Source organism: Papio anubis, chromosome 1 (genome assembly GCF_008728515.1).
Source record: "Papio anubis isolate 15944 chromosome 1, Panubis1.0, whole genome shotgun sequence".
NCBI classification, from domain to species: Eukaryota; Metazoa; Chordata; class Mammalia; order Primates; family Cercopithecidae; genus Papio; species Papio anubis.
In genome coordinates this window covers 195244089-195270221 of record NC_044976.1, presented here as the reverse complement: position 1 = coordinate 195270221, position 26133 = coordinate 195244089, and the positions used below count along the sequence as shown (strand labels likewise).

At 40.0% G+C, this 26133-nt stretch overlaps 1 protein-coding gene across 1 annotated transcript in view; it reads right to left on the bottom strand.

Annotated features, from left to right (window-relative positions):
* Positions 1 to 1325: 1325 nt before the first annotated feature.
* TMCO1 (transmembrane and coiled-coil domains 1) overlaps positions 1326 to 26133 on the bottom strand; it is a 42150-nt gene continuing 17342 nt past the window's right edge. Inside the window, exons 5-7 of the mRNA XM_021931059.2 lie at positions 26046 to 26113; positions 14825 to 14969; positions 1326 to 2009 (exon numbers count right to left, since the gene is read on the bottom strand). Of these exons, the coding sequence (XP_021786751.1) occupies positions 1911 to 2009; positions 14825 to 14969; positions 26046 to 26113 (312 nt within the window). The 3' untranslated portion in view covers positions 1326 to 1910. The remainder of the gene's footprint in view (positions 2010 to 14824; positions 14970 to 26045; positions 26114 to 26133) is intronic.

The window sequence follows — 26133 nt, the reverse complement described above, 5'->3', positions numbered from 1 at the left end:
ATTCTGAGGATGGTTTCATGTTTTATTTTAGATATTTCACATTTGTCATTGTTATTATAAGCATAATTTTCTTCATTATCATTCAAATTATTATTTTGCTTAGAGTGGTCAATGATATGGAGAAAAGACCATTAAAAGTCATCACCATCCATTATCAGACATCATTCTGATAAAAGTAGTCTCAAAATAGGGACTTCTGTTCCCTTTCATCTGCTTTGAGCTCCTGCTGTGTTCCCACCCATGTTGACTACTTTGTAAAAAGGAGAAAAAAAAAGACAAAGTCCAACTTTAGAGAGCTCTAGTTGAGGAGATGAGATGATGAGAAGAGAATCACCACATACCTATGAGGAGGCTGCAATATAGAGCTTGACAGCCTGGACTATTCGGCTTTACACTGGTTGAATTCCAATCCTGACTGCCACTCAATAGCTCTGTGATGCGGAGCAAGTTACTAACCTCCCCTGCCCCAGTTTCCTCATCTGGTAAATGAAAGTAAGAACAGTAATTACCTTGTAGAGTTGTCTTGGGATAATCCTTAACTTAGATAATCCATAAAACACTCAAATTTATCCATATATACATCCATATATTTTATTTCTCTGTTGACCACTGTTTCTTGTATCCCATATCTTTGCCTTGGGCAGACTCTTCTTTTTTGTCCTTGAAATATAACCTTTAATAATTCAATTCTCTTAGTTTTATATGTCTAAACATGTCTTTATTTTGCCTCCAATATTGTACATAAAATTCTAAGTTGACACTTATTTTCCTCAGCACTTTGAAGATATTTTTCCACTGTCTTCTGGACTTTACGGTGCTGATAAGAAAGAAGCTTGCTGTTGGTTTAACAATGATTACTTTGAAAATTATGTGTTTTTTTCTCACTGGTAGAATACTCACATTTAAGTAGACATTTGATGAATGTGCATATTTATTGATAAGACTCCACACAGGACTCCTAATTCCATAGATTATATGTCCATGTCCCTTATGAAGGGGCATGGCAGAAACTGAAGGCTATTGTGACTAAAAGGAAGCTCTGCAAGATTAATAACATATAACTATAACCTTGCCTCCAAGGGGGATCTAAGAGTGTCCCCACAAGAATCTGAGAGACTGTAAGAGGATATGAAGAGAACAGCTGAGGACCCTTATTTTTATTTATTTATTTATATTTAATTTTTTTTTCAGACATCCGTGTTACTTGCCAAGACCCTCATTTTTAAACTCCCATGAGTTATTACGTTCCTTTCCACTCTTGCTTTCCAATTCCTACACTAGGACAAGTCTGTATTTTGAGTATATGAGTCAAGTATGGCAAAAACTACAGTACTTTAAAAACTTTTATTTTAGTCCTTCCTGGCCCATGCTAAAACTTACATCTAGAAATATGGCAAAACAAAATGAAACAGATCTCTCCTTGTACATAAAATAGCTAAAAATTTGGCCTCTTTATTGATCTTATGTCATATATTTGGCTTGAAATAAAACAACAACAAAACAAACAGTTACAATTAAGGGTTATACAAACTAAATTTTTCTTCTAAATCTCTAAATGCGCTTAGAGAGCAACTTGCAGGGCATACACAGGGCCTTGAGAGTCGGTCCCACAGGAAATACTCATGTAAATGAAACAAGAAGGATGCTATTTGCTTTTCATTACATAAACATCACCTGAACTTAACTAATCAATCCACTTATTTGATAAAAATCATCTAGGACCAAAAGCACTATCAAGTTTGCTGGGTGCCATTTTCACTCTAATCATACCCAAAAGGCCTAGAAATAATTCGAAACTAGAAAGAGGCCCAAGTAGTAAGGCTACCTGTGGCTCTTGCTGAAAAACATTTGTCAGTCTGATGTGCGTGTGTCTAGAAAGAATGGTAGAAAATAAAGAGTTCTGCTTGAGTTCAGGAGAACTTCCCAGAAGGAGGTGGTGGGCCAAGAAATCCACCTGCCTGCTTGGTGGCGGCTCGTGAAGGGGCAAGGCCGAGAATCTTCTGAATGTTCTGTGAAGAAAACAGAGTAAGGATAGGGTTTTAATATCAAATATACAGAAGATGTATTTTATGTAGCTCTCTGGCAAAGGAAACTCATATAGATTAAAGGTATCATTATGACCTGCAATAGGATGATTATCACTATGTTAATTTTAAAAAGGCCTACAATGTAATGAAAATCATAGAACAGTAAAAGCCTTCCTTACCTGATGAGACCTTGGTCTACTAATGAAAGTGGTTGATTTTTTTCAAGCAGACAATGATAAAAGGAGATAATCTTTTTAACAAGAAGCATATGAAGAATATTCATTAGCTATTTCTTATGGGCATTTTCTTTGAGTATGGGTCTGCTGGCTGGATTTGTCATTACTGCACTGTCTATAATTTTCAGTTTTGGCCAGGTGTGGTGGCTCACGCCTGTAATACCAGCACTTTGGGAGGCCAAGGCAGGTAGATCACTTGAGGCCAGGAGTTCAAGACCAGCTTGGACGGGATGGTAAAACCCCATCTCTACTAAAAATACAAAATAATTAGCTGAGTGTTGTGGTGTACGCCTGTAGTCCCAGCTACTCAGGAGGGTGAGGCATGAGAGTCCCTTGAACCCAGGAGGCAGAGGCTGCATGAGCCAAGATTGCACCACTGTACTCCAGCCTGGGCAGCAGAGTGAGATTCTGTCTAAAAAATCAGTTTCAGTTTCTTTACAGTGTTGAAAGTACTTAGAAACCTGCAAAGCACTCTGAGTTCAGAATTCTCTTAAATTTTCAGCACCCCCCATCTTTTTCCATTGTTTCATCTACATCTAATGCAATTTTTTAAGAAACTCACTTTTATTCAGTTTTTAAAAATGTATTTCATTCTCATAATAATGTTTTTTTTTTTTTTTTTTTTTTAGGCGGAGTCTCACTCTTGTCATCCAGGCTAGAGTGCAGTGGCGCGATCTCGGCTCACAGTAACCTCTGCCTCCTGGGTCAAGCGATTCTCCCTGCCTCAGCCTCCTGAGTAGCTGGGATTACAGGCGCCTGCCACCATGCCCAGCTAATTTTTGTATTTTTTTTTAGTAGAGATGGGGTTTCATCTCTACTAAAGTTCAATTGGCCAGGCTGGTCTTGAACTCTTGACCTCAGGTGATCTGCCTGCCTCAGCCTCCTAAAGTGCTGGGATTACAGGTGTGAGCCACCATGCCTGGCCAAAACCCCTCCCCGCCCCCCCTGCTTTTTTTTTTTAAGATGGAGTCTGGTTCTTGTCGCCCAGGCTGGGGTGCAATGGCATGATCTCAGCTCACTGCGACCTCCGCCTCCCGGGTTCAAGCAATTCTCCTGCCCCAGCCTCCCAAGTAGCTGGGATTACAGGCATGCACCACCACGCCCAGCTGATTTTTGTATTTTTAGTAAAGACGAGGTTTCACCATATCGGCCAGGCTGGTCTCAAACTCCTGACCTCAAGTGATCCGCCCGCCTCAGCCTCCCAAAGTGCTGGGATTATGGGCATGAGCCACTGCGTCCAGCCAATGTAGCATTTTATAAGAGGAAAAAAACCTTAGAGATCCTGATTATTCTTGCCCAATTCCTTCATTTTATATCTGAAGAAACTAAAACTCAGAAAGGTATGATGGATGGCTTATCCAGAATTACAAAGCTAAATTAAGAGCACAGTTAGAATTTAAACCTATTTTGTTTTGACCCTAAATCTAATGGATTCTCTTACACAGTAGTTTCTATGTTAAAGTTTTGCTCTTCAGAACAAACTCCATTCTGTGGTAGGCAGGTTTACATGCACTAAACTATTCATCCAGTAGTTACTGAGTACCTACTGGATACTATGAGAATATCCATTCCCAGGCTTCTCTGCAAGCATACACACCCTCAATCCTTCATCATGAAGAATGATGACTATTATGGATAAGAGTGTATATTGAGGTAACACTGTTAGAATACAACAGAATGTTTAAATATGGAGGACATAACTTTAAGGACTCATCTAAATTATATTTACCATAAAATATTTCAATACATACATTCCACAATACTATAGCTCATGCTTTAAAAAGACATCTGAAACAGGTGAAGAAAAAAATCAATCGTTAGTACATTAGGATACTTCTCCTTAGTAAAGATGGAAAATGATGTGACTTTGTATTTCTTTTCTGAGATGCGGTCTTGCTCTGTCACCCAGGCTGCAGTGCAGTGGTGTGGTCACAGCTCATTGCAACCTCCACTTCCCGGGCTCAAGCATTCTTCCCACCTCAGCCTTCCGAGGAGCTGGGACTACAGGCATGCCACCATACCCAGTTAATTTTTGTATTTTTAGTAGAGTCGGAGTTTTGCCATGTTGGCCACGCTGGTCTCAAACTCTTGGGCTCCAGTGATCCGCTCACCTCAGCCTCCCAAAGTGCTGGGATTATCAGGGTGGGCCACCATGCCTGGTCTACTTTGCATTATCTTTTTTTTTTTTTTGAGGCAAAGTCTCACTCTGTTGCCAGGCTGGAGTGCAGTGGTGCGATCTTGGCTCACTGCAACCTCCGCCTCCCGGGTTCAAGCAATCCTCCTGCCTCAGCCTCCCAAGTAGCAGGGACTACAGGCGCGCACCACCATGCCCAGCTAATTTTTTGTGTTTTTAGTACAGACAGGGTTTCACTATGTTCGCCAGGATAGTCTCGATCTCTTGACTTCATGATCCACCCGTCTCAGCCTCCCAAAGTGCTGGGATTACAGGTGTCAGCCACCATACCCAGCCTACATTACTTTTATAATAAAAATAGCTCCTTAAAGCTCACCTCCAAAAAACCCATTACACAAAGCAGTAAAAAGACCAAATGATGTCACTAATTTGCAATTTCTTTAGTTAATTAATAAGTATTTCCTGAGCACCTACAATGTATTTAGCACTAAACTAGGCATTAAGGGAAATTGCTTTAAAGATAAAATTTGAAATAGTAAGACATACAGAATTAGCTGCTGATAAACATACTTGTCTAGTTAACAAATACAGTAATATAGCCTAGAAAAAATACACAAGAGATTCTTGCTCAGTTATTCTGAAGGGTCAAATAGATGAGTCCTTAAAACTTTAGAGATTAAAAACCAATGTAAAAATGTTGGATGCCCTTTATAGGTTTACTGTGATTTAAAGAAGATGATTGAAAAAATAAAAAATAAATAATATTTTGAAGAAATGAGAAACAACTGGTAGTCTGTTGAATTTCATTTACTAACTCAAAATATTTAAATGACTACTGAGGGTAAGCCACTGCTCTAGATGGGAATATCTCAAATAGCAATAGCAGCAACAAAAAAGTGTTAAAAATGAGACACTTCAGTAGCCACAAAGTACATGGAAATTCAGGCAACTCTGTCCTTTCCATGTGGCTCTTGCCACAGACCCATTTTGGGAACACTAAATTAAATGTATCGGTGTTACATTACGCAAGTATTTGTATTTTAACACAAACGCTCTGCATTTACTGCATGCAATTTTATCCTTTAGTGAAATTCTAAACTAATCTGTTTAAATTCCTATAGTCTCACAGGTGAAACCTAGGTCTTCTATTTTTCTCAGATAGACTTCCCCTGCTTTCCCATCAGTAAAATCTTTGTAGGAACTAAGTGATGGTCTCAAGATGCAAGAGCCACAGGTAAAAGGACCAGAGGTCACTAACATCTCTGTAGTAGTAACATCCTACATTTCTACACACTTTAAAGTTTGCAAACAGTTCTAAGGACTAGATAGTAGTCCTTAGTTATCCCTGCTGTTGAGATGAGAAAGTTGATACAGGGAGAGGTTACAAGTCAGAAAGTGAACTGATACAACTCAAAGTGCAGTTTTCCTTTATTAAGCCACCTCTCTGTAACAGACTGTTACCTTAGGAATAAGAAAGTCACATAAAGAAGTAAAAAAAAAAAAAAAAAAAGAATAAAATATCGTATAACAGGCCTATTTTTTAAAAATCACAATTACGTTGTTCAATGAGCAAATGCTTTCTCTCTCTCTCTCTCTATATATACACACACACACATATATATACACACACGCATACACACACACACATATATATATACCCATGCACATATAAAATATAGTTGCTATGCAAAAAACCCGTGGAATGTACAATGCAAAGAATGGACCCTAATATAAACTATGGATTTGGGGGTAATAATGATATGTCAGCGTAGATTAATCAATAATAACAAACGTACCACTCTGGTGGAGAAAGTTGATAGAGGGGTGTGCTATGCATATGTGGGGGCAAGGCATATATATGAAATCGCTGTACCTTCCACTCAATTTTGCTGTGAACCTAAAACTGTTCTAAAAAATAAGGTCTCTATATAAAAAGGAATATAAAGTATTTAAGAATATATAGTAAGATAATAGTTGTATTAATAATAGTTGTACACTTTTTCTCATACCTTGCCTTCCCCAACTTTCTGAAATACTGCTAAGTGGAATACTTTTAAAATAAAGAAAAATATTCTTGTGGGTGCTATTTTAAAGTGAAGGTCATAGTATGAAGTGAAAAAAAAGAATAACAACAATAATAATGGTTAACAGTTACTGAGTACTTACACTCTGCAAGGCATTGTTCTAAGCACTTTATGTGTATGTTCTCATTTAAATCCTCACAACTTAATGAAGTGGACATTATTATCCTTGCATGCAGATAAGAAAAATAAGATACCAACTGTCAGGCTGTAATTCAATAAATTCACTGACTATCACACTGTACAACAGGCACTTTTGTAAATATTATCTCATTACATCTTTCAACAATCTCATCCATTAAACTTAACCTGACTGCTTTCCTATAATCTCTCAATTTTTCTTTCTTTCTTGAGGTCAAGTTTTCAGGCCTTGTTAATTAGCAAGATTTAGTTTAGAAATATGCATTTAGGCCAGGACTGGTAGCTCACGCCTGTAATCCCAGCACTTTGGGATGTCAAGGCGGGTGGATCATCTGAGGTCAGGAGTTCGAGACCAGCCTGGCCAGCATGGTGAAACCTATCTCTACATGCGCCTGTAATCCTAGCTACTTGGGAGGCTGACGCAGGGGACTCATTTGAAACCTAGGAGGCAGAGGTTGTAGGAGATCGTGCTGCTGCACTCCAACCTGGGTGACAGAGCAAGACTCCATCTCAAAACAAACAAACAAAAAAAACCCAAATATGCATTTAGCTAAAAGTTAGGAGTTTTAATATATAATAAAGATGCTATGAAAGAAAATACAAATGCAAAATATAGTAAGATGCAATCAAGTTTTGGAAAAATGTAAAACAATTATTTTGAATTCCTGTCCAGTCCTGTGTAACAGGGTAACAAATGAAGAGTGTATACCCAGAAGAGAAAAACAAAGGAAAACCATCTTCCTGTAATTGTGTCTTCTATTGGCAGGAAAACCAGAAAAATACCACCACAGGATTTGTGTTCTTTCCTCTTTACAAAGATTAAGAACCAGTGATCAAGAAGAGGAAGTTGTTGGTTGTTAACTGGATATTTTGGGACGACTCAGGTCAATGGCGATAAACACATTCTGTGAAATGTTATTCCTTAGTCATTTAGCTAAAATAACACACCTATGGCAATCTTCAGTTCACTCTGTTAGTTTCTCTGACATCTGGCAACCAGTCTTCACTTCCAATTAATCACAATATCTCATTAATTCCCGTAATACAATCTTTACTGTATCAACAAAGCTCTGTATAAAATCTAATCACCTCAAAATGACCCTTTTCAATATCACCAGGGCTCTCACATTATATCTAACTAGACTATTTCGGAAAAATACTGTAGAGATTAAATATTTACTAAAAAAAACCCCGACAGTACAAGCTTGATATCACTGAAATATTATTGGGTTAGCAATCAGAAAACATGGGTTATAGTGTTGACAAACTATACAATAAAACAACAGGAATGATCTTTTCATTTTACCAAGTCTCAATTTCCTTACTGTTAAAAAAAGAGGGTTGATTAGATCAATCATTTTCAGACCCTTAAAGCCTTTAACAACTCTTTTATTTTTTAACTTTTAAAATAAATTTCTATTCTTTTTTTTTTTTTTTGAGACGAAGTCTCACTCTGTCGTCCAGGCTGGAGTGCAGTGGTGCGATCTCGGCTCACCGCAACCTCCACCTCCCGAGTTCAAGCAATTCTCTTCCTCAGCCTTCCGAGTAGCTGGGATTACAGGGCCTGCCACCATGCTCGGCTAATTTTGTATTTTTAGTAGAGACAGGGTTTCACCATCTTGGCCAGGCTAGTCTTGAACTTCTGACCTCATGATCCACCTGCCTCGACCTCCCAAAGTGCTGGGATTACAGGTGTGAGCCACCGCACTCGGCCCATCTTTTTTTTTTTTTTTTTTTTGCACACAATTCACAGAGATTAAAAGAAGCTTTTTGAAAAATAAAATGTGATGTAAAAAAGCCCAATACAGAAAACAAATAAAATAAGGTAGAAAACTGAAGCTCCCTTCTGGGTCCTTCTTAACACATATATTACAAAGTAGAAATAAACATTCTGAAAGGTAAGCACATCAAATCTGCACTAGAGTAATGTCACTTCCTTTGTAATGATGAATGAATATTTTCTGTTTTAGGTTGACCAAAGGCCCTCTGTAATAGAGGTCTTTTCTGCTGGGGTCAGGGGATTAAATGACAATCTCTTTCTCTCCCTCTCACTTCCTCCTTCCTTTCCTCTTTCTCTTTCTCCCCTATCTTTCCAATGAAAATGTCCCTAGATCTCTTTTAGCTCCTTCTTTGAGGATCAATCAAGGAGAATATTCTGAATTTTAGTTTAGTGCAGAGACAAAATGTTTTATTTTTTGAAAATCTCATAATGGAGGGAATAACCCCAGTCGGCACTGTGAAGAGTGTCTCAAACTCAGAATAAACTACAGTCTTACTGGTTCGAAGAACCAAAAAGCAAGGTTCAGGAAAACCACAGCTACTGAAAATAGAGAAAGAATCCTGGAAAACAGAGAGACAACGAAACAGGAGCCTCACATTTTGCGTATAAACTCTGCCCCCAAATCTCTGCTTAAATTTTTTTTTTTTTTTTTTTTTTTTTTTTGAGACAGAATCTTGCTGTCACCCAGGCTGGAGTGCAGTGGCACAGACTCAGCTCACTGCAACCTCTGCCTCCCAGTTTCAAGTGATTCTCATGCCTCAGCCTCCTGAGTAGCTGGGATTACAGACGTGTACCACCAAGCATGGCTAATTTTTGTATTTTTGGTAGAGACGGGGTTTCACCATGTTGGCAATGTTGATCTCGAACTCCTGACCTCAAGTGATCTACCCACCTTGGCCTCCCAAAATGCTGGGATTACAGGCATGAGCCACCACACCTGGCTCTCCTTAATTTTTAAACTACGTGCAAGGCAGCCTATAAGCAGCCCAGTTAAGACTAAAATAACTGACCTGAGACTTCAGCTGCCATCTACCACAAAGGAGAGTTTGGAGTTTGAGCGCTGCTATGGTTTGAATGTTCGTGTCCCTTACAAATTCATATGTTGAATCCAAACTACCAAGGTGTTAGAAGGTGGAGCCTTTGGGAGGTGATTAGGTCACAAGGGTTCTGCCCTCTTTAATGGGATTAATGTCCTCTTTAAAAAAAGGTACCAGAGAGCTGCCCTGTGCCTTCCGCCATGTGAGGATGCAGACAGAAGGCACTCTCTACGAAGCAGGCAGGAAACAGGCCCTCACCAGACACTGAATTTGCCTTGATTTTGGACTTCCCAGCCTCTGGAAGAGTAAGAAATAAATTTCTATTGTTTGTGGTATTTTGTTACAGTAGCCCTAATGGACTAAGACAAATGCCAGGTTAACTGCCTGCCTAAACAAAAATATCAACACTTCTTCCAAAGAATAAAAGAATCCAGAATCTCTTCAACCTATCATTTACATTATCCAGGATATGATCCAAAATTACTAAATATATCAAGAAACTGGAAAATATACTGTTACTTAAGAGAACAGGCCGGGTGCAGGGGCTCACGCCTGTAATCCCAACACTTTGGGAGGCCGAGGCAGGTGGATCACCTGAGGTCAGGTATTTGAGATCAGCCAGCCTGACCAACATGGTAAAACCCGGTCTCCATTAAAATTACAAAATTAGCCTGGCATGGTGGCGGGCACCTGCAATCTCAGCTACTCAGGAGGCTGAGACAGGAGAATCACTTGAACTGGGAGGTCTAGGTTGCAGTGAGCTGAGATCGCGCCACTACACTCCAGCCTGGGAGACAAGAGCAAGACTCCATCTCAAAAAAAAAAAAAAAAGAGAACAGGCAATGGAGTCCAAATTCCAAATGCTGGAATTAGCACAGAAGGTTTTTTTGTTTTGTTTTTCAGACAGGGTCTCGTTCTGCTGCCCAGACATGAATGCAAAGGCATGATCACAGCTTACCTCAAACCTGACTTCCAGGGCTCAAGCAATCCTTCCACTTAAGCCTCCATAGCCCAGCAGCTGGGACTACAGGTACATGCCACTGTGCCCGGCTAATTTTTGTATTTTTTGTAGAGACGAGATTTTGCCCTGTTATCACTTGGGCTCAAGTGAGCCTCCTGCCTCAGCTTCCTAAATGCTGAACAGGCATGAGCCACCACACCCAGCATAGCAGACAAGGTTTTTAAAGCAGCTAAATAATTATGGACATAAAATATGGCTCATAATATATTAACAAACAAGAAATCTCAGGAAGAATGCCAAATGAAGCAAAAATTCTGAAACTGAAAAATACCTAAAATTCAAAAATCGTTGGGTGGGCTTAGGGTTAACACAGATTAGAGGAGTCTATGAACTTGAAGACAGATCAACAGAAATTATCCCATCTGAAGAACAGAAAAAAACAAGAGTAAAAAAAATTCAATGTAGCTTCAGTGTTCTGTTGGACAATACCAAAAAAGACTAATATATAAGCAACTGGTGTTCCAGAAGAAGAAGAGAGAGAGAACGAGGCAGAAAATAGTTAAAGAAATAATGATTGAAATTTCCCTACATTTAATGAAAACCGTAAGTCTTAGCAGGAAAAACTTTTAAAAAATACCCTAGGCACATCATAGTCAAATTTCTGAGAACCAATCTCAAAGAGAAAATCTGAAAGTAGCTAGAGAAAAGTGACATTACTTACAAGGACACAAAGATATGAAGAACTTTTCAGAAACAATGGAGGCCAGAAAATAGGAGAAAGGCATTTAAAATGCTTAAAGGTTAAAACAAACAAAAAAGCCAACCCAGAATTCTATGTCCAGTGAAAATATCCTTCAAGAATGAAGATAAAATAAAGATATTTTCAGATAAATGAAGAGTAAGAGAATTTGTCACCAGCAGACTTGTACTATTAGAAGCACAAGAAAGAAAAATGAAATTGCTTCATGCTATATACCATGAGGTAAAGATTCGGGCAATCCTTCTCAGTGACAAGCTTCACTTCCTGTTACATCTCACCAACAGCTCTAGATTCAGTAGTCCCTAGATCCATTACAAACGTTCATGCCTCCATGTTTCCTATGCCAAGAACACTTAAGAATGGAAAGCTGCCAGGCGCTTAGCACTTTGGGAGGCCCAGGTGGGTGGATCACCTGAGGTCAGGAGTTCAGATCAGCCTGGCCAACATGGCAAAACCCTGTCTCTGTTAAAAATGCAAAAATTAGCCAGGTGTGATGGTGGGAGCCTGTAATCTCAGCTACTCAGGAGGCTGAGGCAGGAGAATCACTTGAACCTGGGAGGCAGAGGTTTCAATGAGCCGAGATCGAGCCATTGCACTCCAGCCTGGGTGACAGAGCGACATTCTGTCTCACAACAACAACAAAAATAAACTCAGAATTGCTCTTTGTTGCTTAAAGTGAAATATATACATTGTGGTTTATTTTATTTATTTATTTATTTATTTTATTTATTTATTTTGAGACAGAGTCTCGCTCTGTCGCCCAGGCTGGAGTGCAGTGGCACAATCTTGGCTCCCTGCAAGTTCTGCCTCCAGGTTCACACCATTCTCCTGCCTCAGTCTCCCAAGTACCTGGGACTACAGGTGCCCGCCACTACGCCCGGCTAATTTTTTTTTGTATTTTTTTAGTAGAGACAGGGTTTCACAGTGTTAGCCAGGATGGTCTCAATCTCCTGACCTCATGATCCACCCACCTCAGCCTCCCAAAGTGCTGGGATTACAGGTGTGAGCCACCGCACCTGGCGCGTTACATCGTGTTTTATTAAGATACCAACCCAAGCCACAATTTTAAAATCTGAGACTTAACAAATTAAAGAGCAATATTCCACAGAGATCAAAGGATCTGTGCTAAACCAAGAGAGATCTGTATTGTCATTACCTTAGCTTTCACTAGGATAAACTCCTGCTATGGTTTGAATGTGTCCCCGAAAAGTTCATGTGCTGGAAGTTTAATCCCTCTGCCCTCATGAATAGATTCATGTCATTATCACGGGAGTGGGTTCCTTATCACGAGTGGCTTTGCTATAAAAGTAAGCTCTCTCTGGTTCTCGCTCTTGCCCTCTCACCATGTGATGTCCTCTACCACGTTATGATGCAGCAGGAAGGCCCTCAGCAGATGCCAGCACCATGCTCTTGGACTTCCTGCAGAACTGTGAGCTAAATTGTCTTTATAAATTAGCCAGGCTGTGGTATACTGTTACAGCAATAGAAAATGAGCTAAGGCAGCTCTATTACAGAGACCATTTCAAAAATTTAAGTATATACCTCAGCTAAGCAAGAGTACAACTTATTGGTGGACATAATCATTTAGCTATTCAACAAACACTTCAAACTCAGCGTGTCTTCTAACCAACGTACTCTTCTTTCTTCTATTCCCAACCTCTTAGTGCAACTAGTCCCCATTTGGTCACCAAAATCAGAAACCTGAAAGTCATCTTAGTTCTTCCTTTCTCCTTCACATTAAATCAATAAGTTCAGCTGGTTTCCCCTTCTATTTATTTCTCAATCTTGTCCCATCCTTTTCATCCCTTTCTTCACTGTTATAGTTTATAACATAATGATTTTTTGCTAGACTATTATAATAGTCCTTGGTATTTCTGTATTTTAGTCATGCTCCTCTTATAGCTAACCTTCACAATGCAGTAAGTGCCAGAAAATATGTGCCAGAAAAGGAAGCCTTGAAACTTGATTGTGTTTAAAAGGAAGAAGAGGAGAGAGGCATTCAGAAATAAGGAAAAACAGAAGCAAAAAGTACATCTGAGTGAGTGTAACATGAAAACTATTAAGCAAGCCAGAATGGGCAAAGTGCTGTATTTGTGGGGATATGATGGGATATGAATTGAGAAAAATATTAAGCAACACAATGACAAAGATCTTGGTGAGCCATGAACTATAATTCAATTTCCCATTGATTCTCACATGCCAGGGTGATAATGGTTTGAATCTGTGTCCCCACCCAAATCTCATGTCAAATTGTGTGGTTTAGCACCATCCCCCTTGGTACTGTTCTTGTGATAGTGAGTTCTCACGAGATCTGGTTGTTTAAAAGTGTGTAGTATCTCCCTCCTCTCTCTCTTATTCCTACTCTGGCCATGTGACATGCCTGCTCCCCTTCTGCATTCTGCCACGATTCTAAGTTTCCTGAGACCTCCCCAGAAGTTGAGCAGATGCTAGCATCATGCTTCCTGTACCAGCCTGCAGAGCCATAAGCCAATTAAACCTCTTGTCTTTATAAATTACCCAGTCTCAGGTATTTCTTCATAGCTATGCAAGAACAAACTAATACACAGGGCAACAAAAACTCTTCTGCCACAGACAGTATTCAGAAGGAGGGGAGAAAAAGAGAATCACTTGTGTAACAAATACTGAAAATGTTATGTTCCTATTTACTGCATGTGCAAATCTTTCCACTACAAAGCCTGCCAAATGGCAGTATGTTCAGAAACTGAATAATGCCTTAAAATAAAGAATTATTCAGAGACCTTAATTATCTTTTTTTTTTTTTTCTTTTTTGAGACAGGGTCTCACTCTGCTGCCCAGGCTAAAGTCCAGTGATGTAATCAAGTCTCACTGCAAACTCAAATTCCCAGGCTTTTGTGACCTTCCCACCTTGGGTAGCTGGGACTACAGGCACATGCCACCATACCCAGCTAATTGTTAAATTTTTTGTAGAGATGGAGTCTCACAATGTTGCCTAGGCTGGTCTCAAATTCCTGAGCTCAAGTGATCCTCACGCCTCAGCCTACCAACGTGCTGGAATTACAGGCAAGAGCCACAGCACCCCGCCACCCTTTCACTTTCATAGTTCCATCTCAAAAGCCACTTCATTCTCTAAACCTTTCTGCCTGAACCCTTCCCCACTAATCAAATGTTATAGCTCTCTTACGGGCCTTCATAACCCTTTTACTTCCTTAGTTCTCACTTTTTCACTATGAATGTCAAATTACCAAGTTGGCCAAATGTAAATTCTATAACCTAAACTTTGTCTCTACTGCGAATAACCTAAAATTACCACATTGTTAAACTTACTTGTGCTCCTGAGCTGCTAAACAGTGCTGGTATATAATGAAGAAATGATACTGGGAAGACCAAACGCACTCTCTACTTTTGTAGCTTTAGGCAGTTGTAATAAAGAAGGAGCCTGAGAGCTCTAAGAATGGGATGTGGAATCCATGTTTGGTTTTATCACTGCTTCTCATCCCTAAGGATCAGTCATCTAGACCTACAGCCACTTAAAATGACTTTTGGAAGATACACTGAAATTCTAGAATGAGCAACTGAAAGAACTCAGTAACAATGAGTAAACATTTCTAGTATTTTAAAAGTAAAAGCTAATTGGTATGACAGCAAGGAAAAATATACATATTAAATGGTAGATGTGATCACTCACCTGTCGAATTGACATAGTACAGAGAATATACAGGAAAATGAAGGAACAGTCTGTGGTATCATCTCCCAGCAGATTTCGATGAGACAGTCCTTGGATGTAAGAAAGAGGGGTAAAAGGAAGCTTTGCCACCACTCTACCATCAAATCTAAAAGAAAAAAAAAAACCAAAGAATTGTTATTTTTGGAAGACTGACAAGTTTCTTACTTCTAAAGAAGAATCTGGGACAGAAATAGAGCTTTAAGTCTCTGATCTCTGAAAAACAAAGAGAGGGTGACATGATAAAAATACACATGAACCTGATGTGCCACGATGTAAGGAAGAGCCTAGATTATTCTCATAAATCTTTTCTTAAATTAGTGGTTCTCAATTCTTTTGGTATCAAGACCCCTTTATATATTGACAAATTATTTAGGACCCTAAAAACTTTGCGTTTATGTAGCTTATAGTTGTTAATATTTACTGTATTAGAAATTAAAAATGAGAAATGTTTAATATTTATTTACATTTTTTGAGACAGAGTCTTGCTGTGTCGCCCAGACTGGAGTGCAGTGGCACAATCTTGGCTCACTGGAACTTTCGCCTCCCGGGTTCAAGTGATTCTTCTGCCTCAGCCTCCCATGTAGTTGGGATTACAGGTGTGTGCCACCATGCCTGGCTAATTTTTGTATTTTTAGTTGAGACGGGGATTCATCATTTTGGCCAGGCTGGTCTCCAACTCCTGACCTCAGGCGATCTGCCTGCCTTGGCCTCCCAAAGTGCTGGGATTACAGGCGTGAGCTACCGCCTCCGGCCAGAAAATCTTTTATATCTTGTAAGTCATTTAATTATATGAAGTTGAACATGCATGAGACCTTAAACCAGCAGCAAATCTGAGAAAACTTCTGATAGTTCTTTTTTTTTTTTTGAGATGGAGTCTCGCTCTGTCACCCAGGCCGGAGTGCAGTGGCACCATCTCAGCTCACTGCAACCTCCGCCTCCTGGTTCAAGCAATTCTGCTGCCTCAGCCTCCTGAGTAGCTGGGATTACAGGCGTGCACCAGCACACCCAGCTAATTTTTGTATTTTTAGTAGAGACGGGGTTTCACAATGTTGGCCTTGATGGTCTTGATCTCTTGACCTCGTGATCTGCCCGCCTCAGCCTCCCAAAGTGCTACAGGAATAGAAGCTTGTTATAAGGAACAGAAATTGGTGTCTAGGATAATAAAGAAAAAAATTGGGAAGAGAAAAAGGAAGGTGCAAAGACAGAGATGATTCACAATAGGTGGATTATGTCTGTAAGTGCACTTACTCTGTGACTCCAGAGGGTAGGACCACTGCTCACGAGTACAGATATAGGGAGGCATATTTTGGCCCAATAAAAGGAATTATTTTCAAACTCTAAAAACTACTCAATAAAAGTACTAGTTATCTCAGAAACCACTAAGCTCCTCATTGTTGGAAATAAAGGATGACAAATTATCTGCTAGAGACATTACTGACGAGCTTTCTGTATTGGGAGAGAAGTTATGTGTTAAACGACTTTTAAGATGTCTTCCAGGCCGGGCGTGGTGGCTCATACCAGCACTTTGGGAGGCTGAGGCAGGCGGATCTCCTAAACTGCTGACTCACCTAAAGTCAGAAGTTCGAGACCAGCTGACCAACATGGAGAAACCCTGTCTCTACCAAAAATACAAAATTAACCAGGCATGGTGGTGCATGCCTGTAATCCCAGCTACTCGGGAGGCTGAAGCAGGAGAATCACTTGAACCTGGGAGGCGGAGGTTGTGGTGAGCCGAGATAGCGCCATTGCCCTCCAGGCTGGGCAACAAGAGCCCAACTCTGACTCAAAAAAAAAAAAAAAAAAAAAAAACTCTTTCAATTCTAAAATCCTGTTATTTCAGCTTTATGTAAATGATTCAGGAAGAGATGCCAGAAAGAACAATGAGAAATAAGTAGCTATATCTAGTCCTTTTTCTGGCAATCTGGGAGTTCAAGTCCTTCCCTTCTTAATCTAACCTTAGATTTTTTTTCCTTAAAGCATCTGCCAGCTGTTAACAAATTTTAAGAGTGTAAGGTTATTTTTGTTTGTTTCAAACAGGGTCTCGCTCTGTTTGAAGCTGGAAAGCAGTGGTGCAATCATGGCTTACTGCAGCCTTGACCTCCTAGGCTCAAAGAATTCTCCTGCCTCAGCCTCCCAAGAGGGTGAGATTACAGGGGCATATCACCATGCCCAGCTACTTTTTTTTTTTTTTTGTAGAGCCGTGGTCTTCCTATGTTGCCCGGGCTGGTCTCAAACTCCTGGCTTCAAGTGATCTTCCTGCCTCAGCCTCCCAAATTGCCGGGATTATAGGAATGAGCCACCACTCCTGGCTTACACACTCTTTTAGTATCCCTTATAGTCTTCGCCAGGCGTGGTGGCTCATGTTTCATAAACCCAGCACTTTGAGAGGTCGAGGCAGGAGGATCACTTAAAGCCATGAGTTCGAGACCAGTCTGGGCAACATGGCGAAACCCTATCTCTACCAAAAAAAAAATTAGCCAGATGTCGTGGTGCATGTCTGTAGTCCCAGATACTCAGGATGCTGAGGTGCGGATCACTTGAGCCCAGCAGGTTGAGGCTACAGTGAATAGTGATCACACCACTGCACTCCAGCCTGGATGACAGAGCAAGATCTGGTCTCAAAAAGAGATGATCAAAGTTAAACTTGGAGAAATTATGTTAAAGACTGAATAACTTTTGTTCAATATAATCAAAACACGTATTAGACTTTTAATTTCATATGCCAGTTTATAAAAATAGATATACAGCCTTTAACTTCTAGGTGCTGACAATCTAAGACACAATATTTTTAAAAAATGTACAGGGTACAAAGACCGGAACAAAAACATGAATACAGCACTAATATTGGTAAAATATATTACGTGAACCTCCACTAGTTTGGGAAAACAAAACAAGCAAATAAAAAGCTATTGTTTGCCAGCGTTCTGAATAAGAACGTTGATGAAAATAATATACATAAAAACGAAAAAATAAGGCTGGGAGCAGTGGCTCATGCCTGTAATCCCAGCACTTTTGGAGGCTGAGGCGGGTGGATCATGAGGTCAGGAATTCGAGACCAGCCTGGCCAATATGGTGGAACCCCCTCTGTACTAAAAATATAAAAATTAGCCAGGCGTGGTGGCACGTGCCTGTAGTCCCAGCTACTTGGGAGGCTGAGGCAGAAGAATTACTTGAACGCGGGAGGCAGAGGTTGTAGTGAGCTGAGATTGTGCCACTGCACTCCAGCCTGGGAGACCGAGACGGGCAGATCACGGGGTCAGCAGATCGAGACCATCCTGGCTAACACGGTGAAACCCCGTCTCTACTAAAAAATACAAAAAACTAGCCGGGCGAGGTGGCGGGCGCCTGTAATCCCGGCTACTGGGGAGGCTGAGGCAGGAGAATGGCGGGAACCCGGGAGGCGGAGCTTGCAGTGAGCTGAGATCCGGCCACAGCACTCCGGCCTGGGCGACAGAGAGAGACTCCGTCTCAAAAAAACAAAAAAAACAAAAAAAAATAGCCTTCTTTCCTGCCAACATATCCTTTTATAAGAAACCTGATTATAATGAAACTTTCATATAATTTTCCTCCTTGAAGATACTCTACTTGACTTCTTTGACTTATATAGCTTGGAAGACCTATATCTCACACACACACACACACACAGCATCTAGTATTTTATCTTATATTGATGAACTGCAAAAATAATCTGGCATTTCAATACTGGTCCAAGGTCTAATAACTTAATCACCAAATATTTGATAAGTGCTTATTATATTATTAACTCTATTAAGGATAACGTATCACATATGCTTGCATATAGCTTTGAAAACCTCCATTCTCTAAAAATTTCATAAATATCATAGCAGTGATATAGGCATTCTCTTTTTTTTTTTTTTTTTTGAGACGGAGTCTCGCTGTGTTGCCCAGGCTGGAGTGCAGTGGCCGGATCTCAGCTCATTGCAAGCTCCGCCTCCCGGGTTTTTACGCCATTCTCCTGCCTCAGCCTCCCGAGTAGCTGGGACTACAGGCGCCCACCACCTCGCCCGGCTAGTTTTTTGTATTTTTTAGTAGAGACGGGGTTTCACCGTGTTAGCCAGGATGGTCTCGAACTCCTGACCTCGTGATCCGCCCGTCTCGGCCTCCCAAAGTGCTGGGATTACAGGCTTGAGCCACCGCGCCCGGCCTGATATAGGCATTCTCTTCATCTTGTTCCCATCTTTACTGCAGTATCTTTGGTATTTTACCTTCAAGCATTTAACCCTCTTCTGGTTATTCTAATTCATTGCACATTAGAACTAGAGAACAGTGATAGAGAGAAAGGAAGGGAGGGAGGGAAGAGAATTTGGGAAAGATGACAATATTATTTGTCTGATCATATGATTATCTACCTAGAAAACTAGAGAATCAAATTAAAAGCTATGAGAGTTCAGGAAGATGTCCAGTTAGAAAATAAAATCACAAAAATTGATAACCTGCTGGGCATGGTGGCTCACGCCTGTAATCCCAGCACTTTGGGAGGCTGAGGCGGGTGGATCACTTGAGGTCAGGAGCTCAAGACCACCCTGGCCAACATGGTGAAACCCCATCTCTACTAAAAATACGAAAATAAGCCAGGCGTAGTGACGCATGCCTATAATCCCAGCTACTCAGGAGGATGAGGCGGAGAATCACTTGAACCTGGGAGGTAGAGGCTGCAATAAGCCAAGATCGTGCCACTGCACCCTAGTCTGGTCAACAGAGAACAGAGTGAGACTCTGTCTCAAAAAAAAAAAAAAAAAAAAAAAGGTAACCTACTTACATACAGTAGTAGCAAACTAGAAAATATAAAATATTACTTATACTTATTTGGAAAGAAACTAAAGAAAATATATAAAATAGACTTGGCAGAAATACCATCTTTCTGGATGGGAATACTAAAAATTATAAAGGTTATTTAATATCTCAAAATTAATGTATAAATTTAATAAAATTTCAGTCAAAACTCAGAAGGGATTATTTTAGAAGAAGCTGACACTTGATTGATTCTAAAATTCATTTGAAAGAATAAGTGCGCCAGAACAGTGAACAACACAGTTAAAAGAGAGTAGGTAGTAGGCAATGATAAGAAAATAGTTTGAAAAACAGGCTGGGGCCAAAGCATGGAATGTCATGACAGCCAGGGTAAGGAGTCTCACTAAAATCAGTAATCAGAGTTGCATGGTGATAAGTGTGGACTTTAAAGTCTAAGAGACAGGGTTAAACCACAGCTCAACATTTACTAGCTTGGAGACCTTGAGCAAGTTAAATAACTTAAGAGTCTCATGTCCTCATCTGTAAAATAAAGATTAGAATTCTTATCTTAGAAGACTGTTAAAAGTAAAAGGGAAGGCAGGGTGCGGTGGCTCACACCTGTAATCCCAGCACTTTGGCGGATCACCTGAGGTCAGGAATTCAAGACCAGCCTTGCCACCATGGTGAAACCCCGTCTCTACTAAAAATACAAAAATTAGCAGGGTGTGGGGGCAGGGCCCTGTAATCTCAGCTACTCAGGAGGCTGAGGCAGGAGAATCGCTTGAACCCGGGAGGTGGAGGTTACAGTGAGCCGAGATCACGCCACTGCATTTCAGCCAGGGTGATGCAAGGAGACTCCATTTAAAAAAAAAAAAAAAAGTAAAAGGGTAATACATATAAAGAGTTTAGTACAGTCCCCAACATAGGTTACTATTTAATTAGTAGCAGATAATGTTACTAGGCAATGAGTAACAGGCTTCTGAGGATGGTTAACTTAACAATGTTGGATAGAGAGGACACACCTGAGGGAGTGCAAGCAGGCTATTGTGATACCAAGCAAAAAGTAATAGCAGAGGAGAAAAAAGGAAATGATCATTGAAACTAGGATGGGAGCTAGTGCTAGGATGAATGAGAAGAAAGGAGAAAGGGATGAATGCATGACTACACAGAAAAAAGGGACTGTTAACTGAGAGGAAGAGAAGGTTGAAAGGGTCAGATTTAATCCAGTACATATCATTCAATTTGGGACAGGACAGATACGGAGTAATGTCTAGTGAAAATAAGAGGGAGAGGAAGGGAAACAAAAAAAGTTTGAATTCCCGGTGATTAGAATTGAGTACCACTAAGACATATGGATGAGAGTGCTGCTTTCACAGAGAATATGATTGGTTCCAAGTAAGTTTCAAAGCCCATAGTTGACATTAGGGTTCATTCTTGGTGTTGTATATTCTATGGGTTTGGACAAATATATAATAACATGTTATCCACCATTATAGTATCATAAAGAATAATCTCATTGCCCTAAAGAATCCTCTGTGCTCTACCTAGTCATCCTTCCCTTCTTCCTAACCCCTGGCAACCACTGATCTTTTTACTCTCTCCATAGTTTTGCCTTTTTCATACAGCAGGAATCATACAGTGTATAGCCTTTTCAGAAGAGCTTATTCACTTAAAAATACGCATTTAAGGTTTCTCCATGTCTTTTCATGGCTTACTAGCTCATTTCTTTTTAGCACTGAATAATATTTCATTGTTTAGTTGTACCACAGTTTGTTTATCCTTTCACCTACTGAAAGACATCTTGATTCCTTCCAACTTCTGGCAATTATGAATAAATAAACATCTGTGTACAGGTTTTTGTGTGGATCTAAGTTTTCAGTTTATTTGGGTTCACTTTCACTTTTTATTCTACATAAGTGTTTAAATTTTTTAGAAGTAAGTTTTTATATATTACTCATAAAGAAAATCATTTTGTAAAACTCCATATATGATTTTTCCCCCATATATGATTCTGACGCACACTCCTGGTTAAGGTCCACTGCCTAAGTTTTGGGAAAGTACTGATACATAATAAACAAGTCATTTCAAATCATCAGGGAAAAGATGATTTATTCAACTATGTGATATTGACAATGGTTAAAAACTTAGTAAAGTTGGAAACCAAATACCAAAATAAATTATAGATGAAACAAGTATTTAAATATAACAAGTAGGCTAGGTGCAGTGGCTCATGCCTATAACCCCAACACTCTGGGAGGACAGAGGTGGGGATCACTGGGGCCCAGGAGTTCCAGGCTGCAGTGGGCAATGACTGCACCACTGCACTCCGGCCTGGGTAATGGAGTGAAAACCTGTCTCTAAATAAACAAATAAATAAATAAAACAGGAAAAAATTTTTTTCTATAATCTGATATGAGGAATGCATTACTTACATAATGGAAAAGAGTAACATTTTCAACAACAAAAAATATTTACCAAAAAAAGAGTTTAATAGCCTCTATATGTAAAAAACTCTTGTAAAGAAAAACATAAAAAATAAACGGCAAAAAAAAAGAAGGCAGGGAACAAGTGGAAGGAATGAATTAGGAACTTAAAATTGGAGAAACATAGTAAGTATATGAAAAGATGTTAAATCTTACACAAGTTATCAAAAAATGAAAAAATTTGAAAGAAATATTTTTCAACTATTCAATTGGCAAATATTAAGCAGTTATATCATAATTCCCAGTGATGATAAGGAGAAAGATCCACTCACAAGTACTGATGGCAATAATCTAAAGATATAAATTAATAAAATCTTTCTAAGGAACAATATATAGCAAAGTTTAACTCAAGAAATACTAGGATATACCCTAAAGGAATAATAAGTATACACTGGTATACATATTATCTGAAAAATTCTATATGATGATTAACAAAAAATTAGTTAAACAGAGTACATCCTGGTCAGGCGCAGTAGCTCACACCTGTAATCCCAGCACTTTGTGAGGCCAAGGCGGGCGGATCACCTAAGGTCGTGAGTTTAAGACCAGCCTGGGTCAACATGGTGAAACGCCGTCTCTATTAAAAATAAAAAAAATTAGCCGGGCGTGGTGGTGCACACCTGTAATCCCAGCTACTCAGGAGGCTAAGGCAGGAGAATGGCTTCAACCCGGGAGGCAGAGGTTGCAGTGAGCTGAGACTGGGCCATTGCACTCCAGGCTGGGCAAAAACAGCAAAACTCTGTCTCAAAAAAAAAAAAAGTACATCCATTCAATGAACATTATAAAGACATTTCAAAAAAGAATATGTTATAGAAATTAATATACATACCATGTTTTAAAAATTGCCCACAGATTTTTGTGTGGACAAAAATTATAGTAGGTTACAAAAACCATTCTTGGGTATTAAAGTTTATATCCAGCCTGGGCAACATAGTGAGACCTCGTCTCTACAAAAAAAATTTTAAAAATTAGCCTGGACTAGGTGTGGTGGCTCACGCCTGTAATCCCAGCACTTTGGGAGGGTGAGGCAGGTAGATCACCTGAGGGCAGGAGTTTGAGACCTGGCCAACATGGCGAAAACCTGTCTCTACTAAAAATACAAAAATTAATCAGGCATGGCGGTGGGAGCCTGTAATCCCAGCTACCTAGGAGGCTGAGGCAGGAGAATCACTTGAACCCAGGAGGCAGAGGCTGCAGTGAGCAGAGATCACACCATTGCACTCCAGCCTGGGCAACAAGAGTGAAACTCCATCTCGAAAAAAAAAAAGAAGGAGGATAGATGAGTACTGAGCCAGATCTTTAGTGTCCAGAATGTAACAAATATAAGAAGAGTATTTGAATAGTTGGAATTCTACCAATGAAGCTTACAGTTGACTATAAAACATTGCAGCATTTGGTTTGCCTGGTAATTCATGGTGATATGTATCTGAGAAATGAGAGAAAGTATGACAGAGTGCAAGAGTACTGGGTTTAGAATTATAAGATAAAAATCATGAGATGTCCAGATATCTTAGACAAGGTATTTATTCTTCCAAAGGTACCTTCCAGCTCTGAAGGTCTGTGATATCAATAATGGTTAGTTAAGTGTAAATTTTATATTAAAAACACTTTGGACAACTCTTCTAATCCCTCATCTAGATAAAAATGACCATTCCCTTCTTTCTCCCTTACTGTACCGCACACTTATTTCTATTGTAATACCCATCAATGTACTCATTTGTTTACCTGTCTTTTCTTCTTATAAATTTTTGATTCTACTAAGGGCAGGGATCACATATTCTTTTTTTTTTTTTTTGGAGATGGAGTCTTGTTCTGTCACCCAGGCTGGAGTGCAGTGGTCTGATCTCAACTCATTGCAACCTCCACCCCCTGGGTTCAAGCAATTCTCCTGCCTCAGCCTCCCGAGTAGCTGAGACTACAGGTTCACACCAACATACCCAGCTATTTTTTGTATTTTTTTTTTTAGTAGAAATGGGGTTTCACCATATTGGTCAGGCTGGTCTCAAACTCCTGACCTCAGGTGATCTATCTGCCTCGGCCTCCCAAAGTACTGGGATTACAGGTGTGAGCCACCGCGCCCAGCCATTATATTCTAATACCTAGCACAGTGCCTGGCACAAAGTATACACTTAACAGGTTGGGAGGAAAAGACAGGCTTGGGGAGGAGATGCAGGGAGAGGGAGAGTCAGACAGAAAGGAAGCTGGAGAAAAAGAGTAAGAGGAAGGGAAGGAAAGGGGGAGTGAGGAAAGTTCTAACACCTGCAGTATAGTTCAGATGAGCTTTAGAAAGGTAATAAATGGACCAGGCCAGGCTCAACGCCTGTAATCCCAGCACTTTGGGAGGCCTGGGTGGGAGGATCACTTGAGGTCAGGAATTTGAGACCAGCCTGGCCAACATGGTGAAACCCCGTCTCTACTAAAAATACAAAAAGTAGGCAGGCATGGTGGCGGCCACCTGTAGTCCCAGCTACTCGGGAGGCTGAGGCAGGAGAATCGCTTGAACCCAGCAGGCAGAGGTTGCAGTGAGCTGAGGTCGTGCCACTGCACTCCAGCCTGGGCGACAGAGCGAGACTCTGTCCTGAACAACAACAACAAAAAGGTAATAAATTACTATCATCTTTGGGTATTTTCTGTCAAACGCAGTTCCACAATTACTCTGGTCTGCTATATGCTGGTTTAGACAACAGTAATTTACCTTATCATTAAACAAGATTATAGTTATTAAGACTCTATTTTAAGAGGCAAAAGATCTTTATATGACTACCTTCATTTTGAAGCAGCATGTTAGTTAGCAACTGAAAAAAAGAGGGAACATATTACATTCTCTACAGAGAACCCATAATGCCTAAGCCTTATGTCTTATACATAAAATACCCTCAATATTAAGAGGGTAAAAAAGTTATTGTGTAATTATATTTTATAAAAATTAAATTCTGGCTGGCGTGGTCGCTCATGCCTGTAATCCCAGCACTTTGGGAGACCGAGGCAGGTGAATCACCTGAGGTTAGGAGTTTGAGACCAGCCTGACCAACATGGCAAAACCCCGTCTCTACTAACGTCTCTACTAACGTCTCTACTAAAAATACAAAAATTATCCAGGCATGGTGGCGCATGCCTGTAGTAACAGCTACTTGGGAGACTGAGATAGGAGAATCGCTTGAATGCAGGAGACAGAGGTTGCAGTGAGCCAAGATTGTGCCACTGCACTCCAGCCTGGGTGACAAAGCAAGACTCCGTCTCACAAAAAAAAAAAAAAAAAAAAAAAAAATTCCCTTGATTTTGATAATTCTTTTGAAGTTATATAAGAAAATGTCCTTAGGAAATATATAGAGAAGTAGTTATGGGAAACAGGGCATACGGTCTACAACATACTCTCAAATGATTAAGAAAAATACAAGGCCGGGCGTGGTGGCTCAAGCCTGTAATCCCAGCACTTTGGGAGGCCGAGACGGCCGGATCACGAGGTCAAGAGATCGAGACCATCCTGGCTAACACAGTGAAACCCCATCTCTACTAAAAAATACAAAAACTAGCCGGGCGAGGTGGCGGGCGCCTGTAGTCCCAGCTACTCGGGAGGCTGAGGCAGGAGAATGGCGTGAACCCGGGAGGCGGAGCTTGCAGTGAGCTGAGATCCGGCCATTGCACTCCAGCCCGGGCGACAGAGCGAGACTCCGTCTCAAAAAAAAAAAAAAAAAAAAAAGAAAAATACATAAATAATGTATGGATGAACACACATATAATAGAGAAAGAAAAGGGAGAAAAAGAAAAAAAAAAGTGAAGCAAAACATTAACAATTGTAAATGTAGGTAGTGGATATACTATCCTTGCAACTTTTCTTTAAGTTTGAAATTACGTCGAAATAAAATATTACCCAAAAAGTTCATGCTAACCTATTTACAAATATAGAGTAATAGTTATTAGTCAAAAGCATATAAAAGGACACTCACATAGAATTGAACATTCCCATTAGGGCAGTAAAACAAAAGCCAATCGCAAACATGGATTTCATTCGAACCTGTAATGAGACAAACAAAT